The 12,452-nt window shown below is 42.6% G+C and overlaps 1 protein-coding gene across 3 annotated transcripts in view; it reads right to left on the reverse strand.

Annotated features, from left to right (window-relative positions):
- Window positions 1–449: 449 nt before the first annotated feature.
- LOC117515176 (5-hydroxyisourate hydrolase-like) overlaps window positions 450–12,452 on the reverse strand; it is a 79,907-nt gene continuing 67,904 nt past the window's right edge. The window contains exons 1-5 of one of the 3 annotated variants that reach the window (XM_034175647.1): window positions 10,326–10,591; window positions 6,709–6,848; window positions 6,501–6,636; window positions 603–698; window positions 450–542 (exon numbers count right to left, since the gene is read on the reverse strand). In XM_034175647.1, coding sequence (XP_034031538.1) covers window positions 609–698; window positions 6,501–6,636; window positions 6,709–6,842 — 360 coding nt within the window. In that variant the 5' untranslated portion in view covers window positions 6,843–6,848; window positions 10,326–10,591 and the 3' untranslated portion in view covers window positions 450–542; window positions 603–608. The other 2 variants (XM_034175646.1, XM_034175648.1) reach the window with 2 other exon arrangements.

Genomic DNA, 12,452 nt, shown 5'->3' on the forward strand with positions numbered 1-12,452 from the left:
TTTTGGGGATGTTCCTTTTATACTCAATCACTCACCTTTTTCCAATTAACCTGTTCACCTGTGCAATGTACAAAACAGGTGTTCTTTGAGCATTGTTGCCACTGTCCCAGCTTTTTTGAAACGTGTTGCAGGCATCCATTTCAAAATGAGCAAATATTTGCACAAAAACAAAAAAATGATCAGTTTGAACATTAAATATCTTGTCTTAGTGGTGTATTCAATTGATTATAGGTTGAAGAGGATTTGCAAATCATTGTATTCTGTTGTCCCCGGTTGAAGATGAGTGTTGAAGGTGGTTGAAGCGGTTGAAGATGAGTATGTGTGAGTGTGTATTTTGTTGTTATTTACATTTCACACAATGTCCCACTTCATTGTAATTGGGGTTGTACAAATGGAACGTGCTTGGATCCATGCGTATGCACATTTTGATACATCTGGATATTTTTGTGCTTATGCCAATTTCTGGGTTTTAGTGTACGCCATGTTTAAGTAGGAAATCCACACAAGTCTCTGAACATGAGGCCCCAGGAGAAGATGAACTGGTGAGCAGTATCAGAGCCATCCATGTGTTTTTGGAGTCTGCATGGGTTCAGGACTTGTTGCAGTTCTTAGCTCCCCCTGTAGGTGCTGTAGGAGAAGCAACTGAGCAGCAACGGCAGGTGGAACCTCTGATCTGGATCAGTGATGTAGAACACAACCTGGACACAAAACAAATGCTGTGAGACATCCCCACTCGGCGACACACCCGCTGAGGATCAAACTCTGGTTATTGGCGACTCTGTTTTGAGAAATGTGAAGTTAGCGACACCAGCAACCATAGTCAATTGTCTTCCGGGGGCCAGAGCAGGCGACATTGAAGAAAATTTGAAACTGCTGGCTAAGGCTAAACGTAAATTTGGTAAGATTGTAATTCACGTCGGCAGTAATGACACCCGGTTACGCCAATCGGAGGTCACTAAAATTAATATTGAATCTGTGTGTAACTTTGCAAAAACAATGTCGGACTCTGTAGTTTTCTCTGGGCCCCTCCCCAATCGGACCGGGAGTGACATGTTTAGCCGCATGTTCTCCTTGAATTGCTGGCTGTCTGAGTGGTGTCCAAAAAATGAGGTGGGCTTCATAGATAATTGGCAAAGCTTCTGGGGAAAACCTGGTCTTGTTAGGAGAGACGGCATCCATCCCACTTTGGATGGAGCAGCTCTCATTTCTAGAAATCTGGCCAATTTTCTTAAATCCTCCAAACTGTGACTATCCAGGGTTGGGACCAGGAAGCAGAGTTGTAGTCTTACACACCTCTCTGCAGCTTCTCTCCCCCTGCCATCCCCTCATTACCCCATCCCCGTAGAGACGGTGCCTGCTCCCAGACTACCAATAACCAGCAAAAATCTATTTAAGCATAAAAATTCAAAAAGAAAAAATAATATAGCACCTTCAACTGCACCACAGACTAAAACAGTTAAATGTGGTCTATTAAACATTAGGTCTCTCTCTTCTAAGTCCCTGTTAGTAAATGATATAATAATTGATCAACATATTGATTTATTCTGCCTAACAGAAACCTGGTTACAGCAGGATGAATATGTTAGTTTAAATGAGTCAACTCCCCCGAGTCACACTAACTGTCAGAATGCTCGTAGCACGGGCCGGGGCGGTGGATTAGCAGCAATCTTCCATTCCAGCTTATTAATTAATCAAAAACCCAGACAGAGCTTTAATTCATTTGAAAGCTTGACTCTTAGTCTTGTCCATCCAAATTGGAAGTCCCAAAAACCAGTTTTATTTGTTATTATCTATCGTCCTCCTGGTCGTTACTGTGAGTTTCTCTGTGAATTTTCGGACCTTTTGTCTGACTTAGTGCTTAGCTCAGATAAGATAATTATAGTGGGCGATTTTAACATCCACACAGATGCTGAGAATGACAGCCTCAACACTGCATTTAATCTATTATTAGACTCAATTGGCTTTGCTCAAAATGTAAATGAGTCCACCCGCCACTTTAATCATATCTTAGATCTTGTTCTGACTTATGGTATGGAAATTGAAGACTTAACAGTATTCCCTGAAAACCCCCTTCTGTCTGATCATTTCTTAATAACATTTACATTTACTCTGATGGACTACCCAGCAGTGGGGAATAAGTTTCATTACAGTAGAAGTCTTTCAGAAAGCGCTGTAACTAGGTTTAAGGATATGATTCCTTCTTTATGTTCTCCAATGCCATATACCAACACAGTGCAGAGTAGCTACCTAAACTCTGTGAGTGAGATAGATTATCTCGTCAATAGTTTTATATCCTCATTGAGGACAACTTTGGATGCTGTAGCTCCTCTGAAAAAGAGAGCTTTAAATCAGAAGTGCCTGACTCCGTGGTATAACTCACAAACTCGCGGCTTAAAGCAGATAACCCGTAAGTTGAAGAGGAAATGGCATCTCACTAATTTAGAAGATCTTCACTTAGCCTGGAAAAAGAGTCTGTTGCTCTATAAAAAAGCCCTCCGTAAAGCTAGGACATCTTACTATCAATCAATCAATCAATCAATTTTTTTTTATATAGCGCCAAATCACAACAAACAGTTGCCCCAAGGCGCTTTATATTGTAAGGCAAGGCCATACAATAATTATGTAAAACCCCAACGGTCAAAACGACCCCCTGTGAGCAAGCACTTGGCTACAGTGGGAAGGAAAAACTATTCATCACTAATTGAAGAAAATAAGAACAGCCCCAGGTTTATTTTCAGCACTGTAGCCAGGCTGACAAAGAGTCAGAGCTCTATTGAGCCGAGTATTGCTTTAACTTTAACTAGTAATGATTTCATGACTTTCTTTGCTAATAAAATTTTAACTATTAGAGAAAACATTACTCATAACCATCCCAAAGACATATCGTTCTCTTTAGCTGCTTTCAGTGATGCCGGTATTTGGTTAGACTCTTTCTCTCTGATTGTTCTGAGTTATTTTCATTAGTTACTTCATCCAAACCATCAACATGTTTATTAGACCCCATTCCTACCAGGCTGCTCAAGGAAGCCCTACCATTAATTAATGCTTCGATCTTAAATATGATCAATTTGTCTTTATTAGTTGGCTATGTACCACAGGCTTTTAAGGTGGCAGTAATTAAACCATTACTTAAAAAGCCATCACTTGACCCAGCTATCTTAGCTAATTATAGGCCAATCTCCAACCTTCCTTTTCTCTCAAAAATTCTTGAAAGGGTAGTTGTAAAACAGCTAACTGATCATCTGCAGAGGAATGGTCTATTTGAAGAGTTTCAGTCAGGGTTTAGAATTCATCATAGTACAGAAACAGCATTAGTGAAGGTTACAAATGATCTTCTTATGGCCTCAGACAGTGGACTCATCTCTGTGCTTGTTCTGTTAGACCTCAGTGCTGCTTTTGATACTGTTGACCATAAAATTTTATTACAGAGATTAGAGCATGCCATAGGTATTAAAGGCACTGTGCTGCGGTGGTTTGAATCATATTTATCTAATAGATTACAATTTGTTCATGTAAATGGGGAATCTTCTTCACAGACTAAGGTTAATTATGGAGTTCCACAAGGTTCTGTGCTAGGACCAATTTTATTCACTTTATATATGTTTCCCTTAGGCAGTATTATTAGACAGCATTGCTTAAATTTTCATTGTTACGCAGATGATACTCAGCTTTATCTATCCATGAAGCCAGAGGACACACACCAATTAGCTAAACTGCAGGATTGTCTTACAGACATAAAGACATGGATGACCTCTAATTTCCTGCTTTTAAACTCAGATAAAACTGAAGTTATTGTACTTGGCCCCACAAATCTTAGAAACATGGTGTCTAACCAGATCCTTACTCTGGATGGCATTACCCTGACCTCTAGTAATACTGTGAGAAATCTTGGAGTCATTTTTGATCAGGATATGTCATTCAATGCGCATATTAAACAAATATGTAGGACTGCTTTTTTGCATTTGCGCAATATCTCTAAAATTAGAAAGGTCTTGTCTCAGAGTGATGCTGAAAAACTAATTCATGCATTTATTTCCTCTAGGCTGGACTACTGTAATTCATTATTATCAGGTTGTCGTAAAAGTTCCCTGAAAAGCCTTCAGTTAATTCAAAATGCTGCAGCTAGAGTACTGACAGGGACTAGAAGGAGAGAGCATATTTCACCCATATTGGCCTCTCTTCATTGGCTTCCTGTTAATTCTAGAACAGAATTTAAAATTCTTCTTCTTACTTATAAGGTTTTGAATAATCAGGTCCCATTTTATCTTAGGGACCTCATAGTACCATATCACCCCAATAGAGCACTTCGTTCTCAGACTGCAGGCTTACTTGTAGTTCCTAGGGTTTGTAAGAGTAGAATGGGAGGCAGAGCCTTCAGCTTTCAGGCTCCTCTCCTGTGGAACCAGCTCCCAATTCAGATCAGGGAGACAGACACCCTCTCTACTTTTAAGATTAGGCTTAAAACTTTCCTTTTGCTAAAGCTTATAGTTAGGGCTGGATCAGGTGACCCTGAACCATCCCTTAGTTATGCTGCTATAGACGTAGACTGCTGGGGGGTTCCCATGATGCACTGAGTGTTTCTTTCTCTTTTTGCTCTGTATGCACCACTCTGCATTTAATCATTAGTGATTGATCTCTGCTCCCCTCCACAGCATGTCTTTTTCCTGGTTCTCTCCCTCAGCCCCAACCAGTCCCAGCAGAAGACTGCCCCTCCCTGAGCCTGGTTCTGCTGGAGGTTTCTTCCTGTTAAAAGGGAGTTTTTCCTTCCCACTGTCGCCAAGTGCTTGCTCACAGGGGGTCGTTTTGACCGTTGGGGTTTTTCTGTAATTATTGTATGGCCTTGCCTTACAATATAAAGCGCCTTGGGGCAACTGTTTGTTGTGATTTGGCGCTATATAAATAAAATTGATTTGATTTTGAGACAACTCAGCACAGATTCACCCAACAAACCTGTGTCCATCAGTTAGCGAGGACATGTCCCTCAACAGAGTCTATGATCACATCAGTCCTATCCAGTCCCTGAAAACATATTCAAGTCTGTGACCCCCCCCATGGATGCCAGTCCATCACAGGTTCCTCCCCAAGCAGAGTACACAGACAGGTTCCCTGAAGCACACACCTGGAATCGAACCTTGGTCCAGAGGTTTGTATTCCAACAGCTATTCCACAGAAACACATGATCTCATCTGCTTTACATATTAGCAAAGTAAACATTCATCTGTGCGGCCCATGCTAACAGGATGCTAACAGGCTAAGATGATGTGAAACAGTGTGATGACGTTTTGGACTCTGACTCACTTGACACTTCGCTACCCCTGAGAACCCAAATCCTTCATTTCTGAAAACGTGTTACTGATGTATTACAAATGTAGGTTTCACAGGCAGTAAAGCATTATGGGATATCAAAACTCAAAAAGTCCTTTGAGAGTCTCCCATTGCCATGCCAGGTTCAGAACCCGGCATGTCACGCTCTCTCTTTCCAGTCAATAATCAGAAGAGTTTGGCTTCACCCTCAAGACGTTGCTCATGGGCTGCGACCTCAGACTGTAATGGTGACTATCGACAGTGCTTCTCTGGTGGTGACATATCATTTCAGTCAGTTGACCAGGGTGCTCCCTGGGGCATCCTGAGGATGTGTTGGATTTTATATGTTTGAACATGACAGCTGGCTGATATACGGGTACACAAAGTTAGCTGCATGTCTGGGTTTACGATTTTCCAGAATCAAGACAAAGATCCAGGCATGACTGGATGACATGTTTTTGTGGCAGGGCCAGAGTCAGGGTTGGGGTCGGGGTTTGATGACCAGATTGCTCGTATTTGAGATCAAGGCTCTACCAGGTCAGCCAAAGGGGAATTCCACGCTTGCCAAGCCAGTAGGAAGATCTTCTCACTCTGGACTTCACCTTATTAGACAGGCTTTCAATGACTTTCTGGATTCAGGAATCAGAAACGTACCTGCATCCATCAAAAGTGTCGATGTCCTCAACTGCTGAAATCCAAACACATCTGGAAGATCTTAAAGAGGCGTTTGGCAATGTGGACTACTTGCATTGTCAGGAACATCTGCTTTCAGACTATGGCCCTGTGGTGCACCTTTCTGAGCATGACCCAGGAGGACCCGAGGAGCTGGAAAAGGTCCAGTGGACATCCACATATCACAGATAAGAGATGTTGATGGCTACATTTGGAAGGTGGGGATGGATCAGTGTTGTTGCCAACCAGGACCTGGGGAACGTCTGGAGGTAGAACACCAGCAGATGCTGCTAGACCTGATCTGTGCCAAAAAGCTAACAGACTGACAGATCCTGGATGATCAACGATTTATGCAGTAAAATGAAGTTCTGAATTGTTCACATCACTACAAACTAAAACGATAAAAAAGTAAGTGTTCAAAAACAGCACAATAAAACTCAGAGGTGAATATGCGAGTGAACATTCGACTGATTACATATCATGGATCAGTGACATCCTGATCCTGATTACTGTGTCATTCTGACCTCGACGTAGGGATAGAAGGACGTCTGACCCAGACTCTGCCAGTACGGCCCCGTCTCAAAGCGCAACTTGTACATGCCGGGCGTGAAAGCTTCTGGACTGACGAGGTCTGGACAGCGACCGTCCATGTTTGTTGTCCTAAAAATCATGAATTATGAGGTTTATTTGTTGTCAGACCCGGACGAGAGGATCAGCCGTATCACAGCCTACCCGACGGCCAGCAGGTTCCAGACCAGCACGCTGGAGTCCAGCCGGTGCAGACTGATGGCCATTTTGGCTGCTGGAACGCCGTCGGCAGTGTTGAGCACATGAGTGGTTAAAGGACTCGAACCTGCAGCTGCCATGATCTGCTGAACAGGTCAATAGGTCAGACTCTTTTACATACTAGATCTCAAAAGGATGCAAAAATATAAAAGAATGACGAATCAACAAAAGGCATCTTAAGGCTTCTGGAACCAGAAATTACAGTCACGAACTTACACTTCAATTCATAGAGACATCAAAATATTAATGAATTTACAAGATCAAAGTAAAATAACATTTCAGAAAATGTCAAATATCAGAAATGTCAAAAATGTCAGAAATGTTATTTGTAGATAAAAACACCAGAATATTACAACATATCAAGATTATCAGTGTTAAATACCAATATCCTCTGTCTGAAAACACCATAAAAATCATCAGTGGACTAATAAATAAAAATAAATACTACTTCTTGGATTCTCACCAAATTTGCAGCACAGATACATATTAGGCCACGGAAGACTCCACTGAAGAGGTGATATAGATCTGGATTGGCGGACATCAGAAATCTCTGTTCTTCTTCTTATTTTATTATTTCTTCCATTTTGTCATTTGATTTTTAAATGGACCACAATGGAAATAAGTGTTTTCACTTTCTTGTGTCATCTATGTATTTATAACATATTTACAATTATATTATGGACTTACATTGAACTTACTAAATAAAATCAAGCACACACACTCAACAAAAATATAAACGCAACACTTTTGGTTTTGCTCCCATTTTGTATGAGATGAACTCAAAGATCTAAAACTTTTTCCACATACACAATATCACCATTTCCCTCAAATATTGTTCACAAACCAGTCTAAATCTGTGATAGTGAGCACTTCTCCTTTGCTGAGATAATCCATCCCACCTCACAGGTGTGCCATATCAAGATGCTGATTAGACACCATGATTAGTGCACAGGTGTGCCTTAGACTGCCCACAATAAAAGGCCACTCTGAAAGGTGCAGTTTTATCACACAGCACAATGCCACAGATGTCGCAAGATTTGAGGGAGCGTGCAATTGGCATGCTGACAGCAGGAATGTCAACCAGAGCTGTTGCTCGTGTATTGAATGTTCATTTCTCTACCATAAGCCGTCTCCAAAGGCGTTTCAGAGAATTTGGCAGTACATCCAACCAGCCTCACAACCGCAGACCACGTGTAACCACACCAGCCCAGGACCTCCACATCCAGCATGTTCACCTCCAAGATCGTCTGAGACCAGCCACTCGGACAGCTGCTGAAACAATCGTTTTGCATAACCAAAGAATTTCTGCACAAACTGTCAGAAACCGTCTCAGGGAAGCTCATCTGCATGCTCGTCGTCCTCATCGGGGTCTCGACCTGACTCCAGTTCGTCGTCGTAACCGACTTGAGTGGGCAAATGCTCACATTCGCTGGTGTTTGGCACGTTGGAGAGGTGTTCTCTTCACGGATGAATCCCGGTTCACACTGTCCAGGGCAGATGGCAGACAGCGTGTGTGGCGTCGTGTGGGTGAGCGGTTTTCTGATGTCAATGTTGTGGCTCGAGTGGCCCATGGTGGCGGTGGGGTTATGGTATGGGCAGGCGTCTGTTATGGACGAAGAACACAGGTGCATTTTATTGATGGCATTTTGAATGCACAGAGATACCGTGATGAGATCCTGAGGCCCATTGTTGTGCCATACATCCAAGAACATCACCTCATGTTGCAGCAGGATAATGCACGGCCCCATGTTGCAAGGATCTGTACACAATTCTTGGAAGCTGAAAATGTCCCAGTTCTTGCATGGCCGGCATACTCACCGGACATGTCACCCATTGAGCATGTTTGGGATGCTCTGGACCGGCGTATACGACAGCATGTACCAGTTCCTGCAAATATCCAGAAACTTCGCACAGCCATTGAAGAGGAGTGGACCAACATTCCACAGGCCACAATTGACAACCTGATCAACTCTATGCAAAGGAGATGTGTTGCACTGCATGAGGCAAATGGTGGTCACACCAGATACTGACTGGTATCCCCCCCCAATAAAACAAAACTGCACCTTTCAGAGTGGCCTTTTATTGTGGGCAGTCTAAGGCACACCTGTGCACTAATCATGGTGTCTAATCAGCATCTTGATATGGCACACCTGTGAGGTGGGATGGATTATCTCAGCAAAGGAGAAGTGCTCACTATCATAGATTTAGACTGGTTTGTGAACAATATTTGAGGGACATGGTGATATTGTGTATGTGGAAAAAGTTTTAGATCTTTGAGTTCATCTCATACAAAATGGGAGCAAAACCAAAAGTGTTGCGTTTATATTTTTGTTGAGTATATATATATGACTTACCACCTCCTGTTGGATTAGCGTGTGAGTCCAGAATGTAAATATCAGTGTCCATTGTTCAGTGTTGTTCACTAATATATGTAGCTTCTCTAAAAATATTTAACCAGAGGGAGCTCAGTTATGTGTTATGTGAGTTTGGTGGCACTACAAGCCACAAATGTGACTATACTGAGTTTTTATCAAAGCATTTCCTTTCACCATGTGACGATTTGTGGACAGGCCCTGAACATTTCCTGTTGCCGTGGTAATTTGTTGACAGTCTCTGAGCATTTCCCATCACCGTGGTAATTTGTTGACGGTCCCTGAGCTTTGGTGTCACGGTCTCAGTTGCATGTCAAGATCAATGTAATTCATAAAGGACGTCAGTTTTCATCGTTTGTAGTTTGTTGTTGATGTTTGGAAAGACGTGTCATTTGATTTAAAACAGTGATTTGCTTTGAAGTTATTGATTCCGGAAAATCTTTGAATATCTTTCCAACTTTACTTAACTTGGAAGAAATAACGAAATGCAGATTTAGCAGTTCAAGCTATTACATTTGCATGGAGACAGTTTGAAATAAATTCATCCCTGTCAGAAAAATTATGCTCATATTATCATAACACTTATGTTTTTATTATCGTTTGTTCTGCATCACATAGCTTATGCATGCTTATATTTTTGCACTGTGCTGTGTTGCACGTCTCTGCTGGGATTGCTGGCCTTGAAACGAGGAAAGTTCTCGTGGGATGACAGTGAAACAACAGAACTGATGAGCACCAGTCAGTTAAACATCCTGCCTGGAGATGGGTTGTTTGATGGGAAGAGAAGGAAGTACAAGCTAGCAATCAAAGCAAATCCACAGATAGGACATGTAATAGATCTTTGTTCAACAGCTGCACAGGATGTTTTGCATATGCATCTACTCAAGGTACCTGACAAATTGTGAGACGCATGTGAGTTTTCAAGCAATGACTATATGATCACGCCCTGCTTGTATATCACACTGTTTGAGTGAATAAAAGATGCTGAGCAGAGGGAGACTGTCGAAGAGAGTCAAAGAGAGACAGGTGGAGACTGACTGCTCTGAGACTGCTCTTCCCTTTGCATGCAAAGCTGACAGAAAAGATTTGCTGCATCCCGTGTCCATTCATTTCTTTGGTGTCTAAAGGTGTTTGACCCTGACAACCCCAAAGACAGTTTGAAACATAATATAATAAAAATCAAAGATTTACCGGAAGTGTTCGCTTTTCACAGTAAAAACTGTAACGGCGTCTCTGATTGGCTGCTGCGTGGACGAGCGGCGGCACGTAACATTAATCCTCCAGTCTCCGGACGTTAAAACATGAGACTTTCTGAGACTCTGCTGTGTCAGAAATGTTTCCAAACGACTTTACAAATATGAACATCATGAAATCAGACCACACACTAAATGCAACGCGCACCAGGAAAACAAAAATAACACGGAAACGTTAGCCACTAGTCACATGACACAACCAACCAATGGAAGGGTTTCTTAAATCTATTTTTTTTTATGAATCAAAAACAAAGTACAGATACTTTATTTGTCACAAAGTACAACGGAAGGTGCAGCCTTTCAAACAAAACACGTTCTGTACAAAAACTCATTAAACTCATTTCTCCAACGAGTAATGTTTGGTTTTGTCTTGGAAAAAAACGACATTTGTGTCTGTAATGTTTACATTAATATGCATATGTCGTGGACATGAATGTGCGAAGCTCGTCAGCATCTCACCATGTCATTTAGGTCCTTCAGACTTTATTTTGAGAAAATGCTTCATGGGAGCATTGGCCTCCCCCCAGACCCCCCACCTTTTTAAGCATTTCTCTTTGTTGCTTTTCAGCTGATCCCCCTAATTACAGCCCTCTTAACCTCCTGCCACTTTACGCATTTTTTTAAATGTAGATGTAAATTAATATTCAGAGTTTTCAGCTAGTTGACAGTAGGGCTGTACAATATGGACAAATTATCGTATTTCAATATTGTCATATAAATTGTCATGTAAATGTCACTTACGAGGTCTATTAGAAAAGTATCACGTGTGATTGCATCAGACAAGCTTGAACCTTCGTGCGCATGCGTGAGTTTTTTCACGCCTGTCGGTTGCGTCATTCGCCTGTGAGCAGGCTTTGTGTGAGCACTGGTCCACCCCTCTCGTTGGATTTTTATTGCGAATAAACGTCTGAATGATTTGGAGCTTTGCTGCATCAATTTTTTCCAGAAACTGTTAGAGACCTCCAGGTGGACACCATTCGGAAAATTCAGATGGCTTTCAGGGACCATTTTATGGGGATTACACAGATTAAGGAGTGCTCCAGCCAGTTTAAAGACCGCCCACAGCGTCTGAGAGTGCGGTGCACTCCGAGAGCCCATCGACAGGCTGACACCTCACTGAAACAACCAGATCATTTCCAACGTGAAGGCTTTGTTGATCCGGGACGTCGTCTGACTTCCACAAAAATGGCAGAAGACGTGGACATCAGCACTTTTTCGGCACATTCCACTGTTACAGGAGTTTTTTTTCATGGAAAAACAAGCGGATGGATGCGCCACCGTGCCGCTCATGGCGTGGGACAAAACCACCTCCGTGTTGGTCTCACAGGACGGCTTTGAAATGGATTTCAGATGGCTGTCGGTGGGGTTTCAGTCGTGTGACTAACCAAGAAATTGTGGATGAGCTGGACATGCCAGAACATGTCCTGTGAGGCTTCATCATGGTGTTGCTTTGCGCCATGCGGCTCTGCCGCGACGCGCGGAATTCCTCCGCATATCTGTCTCAATGTGCCGAAAAAGTGCTGATGTCCACGTCTTCCGCAATTTCTGTGCTAGTCAGAGGACGTCCCGGATAAAACACAGCATCCAGTTTGGAAATGAACGGCACATTCCACTGTTACAGGAGTTTTTGTCATGGAAAGAGGAACAGAGGAATTCCGCGTGTCGCGGCGGAGCCGCATGGTGCAAAGCAACGCCGTGATGAAGCCTCACAGGACATGTTGGGGCATGTCCAGCTTATGCTCAATTTCTCGGATAGTCACATGACTGAAAAACCACCGACAGCCATCTGAAATCCGTCTCAAAGCCGTCCTGTGAGACCAACACGGAGGTGGTTTTGTCCCGTGCCATGAGCGGCACGGTGGCGCATCCGTCCGCTTCTTTTTCCATGAAAAAAACTCCTGTAACAGTGGAATGTGCCGAAAAAGTGCCAATGTCCACGCCTTCTGCCTTTTTTGTGGAAGTCAGACGACGTCCCGGATCAACAAAGCCTTCACATTGGAGATGATCTGGTTGTTTCAGCCCTCCAAAAGTATTGGAACACTTGGAATTTCACACATTTTAATTT

Source organism: Thalassophryne amazonica, chromosome 8, assembly GCF_902500255.1.
Source record: "Thalassophryne amazonica chromosome 8, fThaAma1.1, whole genome shotgun sequence".
In the NCBI taxonomy this organism is placed as follows: Eukaryota; Metazoa; Chordata; class Actinopteri; order Batrachoidiformes; family Batrachoididae; genus Thalassophryne; species Thalassophryne amazonica.